Source organism: Pseudonaja textilis, chromosome Z (assembly GCF_049901715.1).
Source record: "Pseudonaja textilis isolate UNSWEBS1 chromosome Z, rPseTex1.2, whole genome shotgun sequence".
Taxonomy (NCBI): domain Eukaryota; kingdom Metazoa; phylum Chordata; class Lepidosauria; order Squamata; family Elapidae; genus Pseudonaja; species Pseudonaja textilis.
In genome coordinates, this window is record NC_142008.1 from 75,939,282 (window position 1) to 75,944,426 (window position 5,145).

Sequence of the window (5,145 nt, forward strand, 5' to 3'; positions counted from 1 at the left end):
GATGTTTGAAAAGGGGAGCAAAGCCACTTCGGATTTCCTCCACTTTTCTGATGCACCTTCTGGATTTTCTCCGCTTTCCCGATATGCCTGCCTTGAACGCAGCGGTGGTGAGATGTTTGAAAGGGGAGGAAAGCCAGAGTGGCTTTGCTTTCCTTTTCAAACATCCCACCGCCGCTGCATTCAAGGTGAGCCCCACAGGCTCACCCCATTAAGCCCCTTGCACTGGAGCGTGCAGCAGTCAATGAGGTGAACCTGAGAGAGAGAGAGAGAGAGAGAGAGAGAGAGAGAGAAAGAAAATAAAGAGAAAAGGGACAGAAAGAAAATGGGACAGACAAAGAAAGGGGGGGAAATGGAAGGAAGGGATAGAAAGAAAAAGAAATAAAGAAGGAGGGAGGGAGGACAAAGATAATGAGATATCTATTCTAGTCCAATCACCTGCTCCAGCAGGGTTAGAAGGGAGTGTGTATGTGTGCTTGTGTGTGTGTTCTCCTTGTAATTTACCAGTACATTTTGGTTTTGCCTTCTTCAGAATTGGTACTGTAATACAGTGGGGAAAAGTAATTTTTTAGGGTGGAGATCTGGTCCAATGGATCCTGTTTAAGCCTCAACAAAATGTGAGAGCTTCCTGATAGTCTTGGCCATGTTTCGTCCACAAAACCTTTAATTACTGTAATCAAAGCCAAAGATGTTTCAGTGTGCTGGCAAAGATGTTTCAATGTGGGAAAGGGCCTCTAAACTAGACCTCATTTCAATCTTATGCATCAGCTCTCTCTGTCTTTCTCTGTTTCTTTCTCTCTCTCTTTCTCCCCTCTCCCTCCCCCACTCTTTCTTTGTCCCTTTTCTTTCTTTCCCTTTCCCCTTTTCTTCCTTCTTTCTTTTCTCTCTCTCTCTCTCTCTCTTTACCTCCCTCTTTCTTTTTTCTTTCTCTCTTTCCTTCTCTCAGGCTCACCCCATTTAATTGGGGCACCGGTCCGCTCGGACATAAAACAAATGAACAAGAATCAGCAAAGCATCTCTGATTAGATTCTATTCACTACTAGATTCTATTCACTTCTAGTCCAATGACCTGCTCCAGCAGGGTTAGAAGGGAGTGTGTGTGTATGTGTGTGCATGGCTGTCAAAACTCCAAAACTCCCTCTGGGGAGGTCAGTCATAAATATTAGGACACTTGCCAAGCAACCGGCCATTAAGCAAGGACCACTTGTATTTGGTTTTAAAAAGCAGGTTTCTACTAACCCCCCCCCCCCACAACTGTAACTCTTTTCAAACCAGATGTGAACATACACATATTGTAAATATTCTGATTTTCAGAGCAGAAATGGCAGAAGCAGAAAAATCAAAGAAAAAATGTAGACAATATAGTATGGAGTATCTGAAGTTGCCACAGTGCCTAATATGTGGGAAAGTATTTTCTAATGAGGCAGTGAAGCCTTCCAGACTGAATGAACATTTGAAGAAGGCACATCCTGACAAGGGAGACAAGAATCTAACTTTTTTTCAATCACTTTGTGACAAATTTCAAAAGCGCCCAACACTGTCTCGCATGTTTTCTAATGCTTCCCAACAAAACACTGACGGTTTGCATGCATCATACAACATTTCATTGCTGATTGCTAAGTCTGGAAAGCCATATACTATTGGTGAAGAACTCATCCTACCAGCCATTAGTGAGGTTCTGAGTACTGTTTTGCATAAGTCACCACATGATATAATTAAGACAATTCCTCTCAGCAACAATTCAGTTCAAAGAGGCATAGATGAAATGGCTGAGAATGTGGAAGATGTATTATGCAGCATACTACAAACAACAGACTTTGCATTACAGCTGGGTGAATCAACTTTGCCAGGCAACGAATCTTTGCTTCTTGCTTATGTGCGCTTTATTAAAGATGAAAGTTTGACTAAAGAGTTGTTATTTGTGAGGCAACTAAATACAGATACTAAAGGGGAGTCAATATTTCATGTTGTTGAGGAGTTCTTCAAAGAAAAGGAAATTCCACTAACCAACATACTTGCTTGTGCAACTGATGGAGCACCATCAATGATTGGTTGCTACCTTAGGTGTGTTGCTTACTTGAAAAAAGCAATGCCAAATGTCTTTACCATTCACTGTGTCATTCATCGCCAACAGTTGGTTGCAAAAAACCTCAGTGATCGCTTGAACAAGTCATTACACACTGTCATGACAGCAGTGAACAAAATTAAAGTACATGCTCTCAATGATCGACTATTCTGAGAGCTCTGATGAAGATTTTGATCGTTTGCTGCTTCATACAGAAGTTCATTGGCTACATGCTGTTTGTAGTTGGTTAGTCAGTTTTGCAACTGGTGGTGGTTATTGTCTATTCCAAATTATCCTATCTATTCTAACCACTGTTGAAAGTGAAGAATGAATAGGCTAAAGGGTACAGTTTCTGTATTTTTATTCACAATTCCACAGTGAAATTGAAGAGACTTCCACTTTGTCACTTGTGAGCATAAAAAAAATCTTCTGTTTTAGGAATGCAGCAACAAGGTGAAACTGAATCAGCAAAAGCTGCAGTGGATACCACAATATATTAGAGATGCCTCCTCCTTCACTGCCAAACTAAGAAGCACAGTAAAAGATAAAACTTAATTCTGAATTTTAAATTAGTATTCATTTCTGGTATTCTTGATATCTGCTCAAGGCATCTAGAGGAGGAGCACTGCTTCAATGTTTGAGGTTGTAAGACCATTGTAGGCAAGTAATTAGTTGAGACAGGTGTATAGCAGAACTAAGTTTCTCCTAGAACTATCCTATGGCTTGTACAATGTAACAGATGCATATAGGCACTCCATGTGATTAGATTCCTAAAGTATCCATCTTCCAGTTCCTCAAAGAGCTAAGATGGAAAACCATAGCTGAAATGGCAATGAGATACCCAAACCGACTAATTAGGAATTGATTGTTGCCATTTTCCTGAACTACAGCCAATGACAACACAGTTCCTTCTGCACTCTAGACTCCCAAGAATCAAAATATATATTCTATTGGTTATTAGCTATAGCTATCTCTCACCAAAATTTTATGGGAGGACAAAATGGTGAAATAGACCAAGGAGTTTAAAATTATACCACCTCCTGCCAACACCTGATATTAAAAGGAACACCCCAATTCATTTAAATTATAATGAAATTATTCTTGAGCAATAACAAAATATGAAATTCATTGTATGTTGGCCACAGACTTCCAGATTGTTACCCAAGCAAGCCTGGACTAAAGAAATAGCATTGTTATTCTGAAGCAGAAGCATCTGTTTGGGAGAAAGATAAGCTACATTTCAAATGTTTTTGGAGGAGGAGAATGAAATGAGAATAGTTTGGTGAAAAACTATTATATTATTAGACTGGGGGTTGTACTTGTATCTTGGGTTTCAACACAATTGAATGTGTATCAGTGGTAGTTATGGGCATTAGAAACTGCTATTTTCTTCAATTTATCCAATGACTCAGTTCCAGCTTTTATTGAACTTTCATTTCAGTCTAGATTTCAAGATGGATAATAATCTTGCAAATTTCCATGTGGTCCTTCTTCAGCGCTTTGCTTACTATTTCCCCTGCTGATTCATCTCTCCCCCAGATATTTGCTCATACAGAGTACTGATGATAAAAACAAAATAAGGCACTGCTACTGGCAAGAAAATAGGAAGAGTCATATCTGCATAGAAGAATTACTCAACCCAGAGAATTCAAATAGGAAGAAGTACCGATATACTGCTGTGGGCACCACTGAGATAGACATTTTAAAAGTAGATGCTGCATCAATAGTGGAAAATTTAGCCTAGTGGTTTGATATAACTCAGTTTATTTTATTTTATTTATTTATTTATTTATTTGATTTGTCAATCGGTTACAAGATAATAGGTATAAGTATATACATAGTTATGAATACATGAAATGGGTACATATAAGAAACAAAAGAACCAATAGGACAGGGATGGTAGGCATGTTGGTGCGCTTATGCACGCCCCCTACAGACCTCTTAGGAAAGGGGTGAGATCAATAGTAGACAGGTTAAAGTTTTTGGGATTTGGGGAAGAAACAACAGAGTCAGGTAGAGTATTCCAGATATTGACCACTCTGTTGCTGAAGTCGTATTTCCTGCAATCAAGTTTGGTGCAGTTAACCTTGAGTTTGTATCTATTGTGTGCTCTTGTATTGTTATGGTTGAAGCTGAAGTATTAATTGACAGGTAAGTCATTGCAATGTATGATTTTATATACCATACTTAGATCAGACCGAAGACAGCATAATTCAAGGTTTTCTAGGTCTAGAATTTCAAGTCTGGTGGCATAAGGCATTCTACAACGAGTAGAGGAGTAGAGAACTCTTCTTGTGAAATATTTCTGGACTTTCTCAACTGTGTAATGTGGGTTCCAGACTGATGTGCTGTATTTGAGTATTGGTCTACCAAATGTTTTGTATGCTCTAGTTAGTAGTGTGATATTACCAGAGAAAAAGCTACGTAGGGTTAGATTAACAACTCTTAATGCCTTTTTGGCTATGCAGTTACAGTGGGCTCTAGCACTTAGATCATTAGAGATGAGTATTCCAAGGCCCTTTACAGAGCTTGGCTCATCAACAAGGTCTTGACTATTCAGCTTGTATTTTATTTTCTGGGTTTTTTTTGCCAATTTGTAAGACAGAGCATTTATTTGTTCAGATTTGAAGTTGCCATTTGTTTGACCATTCTGATACATAGTCAAGATCTTTTTGAAGGGTAGCCATATTGTCTGTGGTATTGAACAGCTTTACATCATCAGTGAAGAGAACACAGTTGCTCTTAATATGATCACAGAGGTCATTTATGTAGAGTATGAAAAGACTTGGTCCTAGAACACTGCCTTGGGGGACACCACTAGTGACAGGTACAGAATTTGATAGGACACTCCCAATTTTGACCATTTGTTGTCTGTTTGACAGGAATGCTTCTATCAAGTTATGCAGTTGTCCAGAGATACCATAAGATTTTAGTTTTAGTTGTAGTTTGTCATGTACCACTGAATCAAAGGCTTTACAGAAGTCTATGTAGATTGCATCTATTGTTTTGCCCTGATCGAGTTGTGTAGTCCATATGTTTTTGCAGTGTAAAAGTTGCAGATTACAGGATAGTTTTTTTCTGAA

General features: G+C 38.8%; 1 protein-coding gene across 1 annotated transcript; it reads left to right on the plus strand.

Moving 5' to 3' along the window:
• The first annotated feature begins 1,318 nt into the window (after positions 1 to 1,318).
• LOC113437290 (protein FAM200C-like) lies at positions 1,319 to 2,236 on the plus strand. Its single transcript, XM_087917174.1, has one exon. The coding sequence runs from the start codon at positions 1,319 to 1,321 to the stop codon at positions 2,234 to 2,236; it is 918 nt and encodes a 305-aa protein (XP_087773300.1).
• Positions 2,237 to 5,145: the final 2,909 nt, after the last annotated feature.

What these genes read in the sequence shown, in the direction of transcription:
- LOC113437290 (XM_087917174.1), top strand. Translation starts at nt 1,319, where the DNA reads ATGGCAGAAGCAGAAAAATCAAAGAAAAAATGTAGACAATATAGTATG.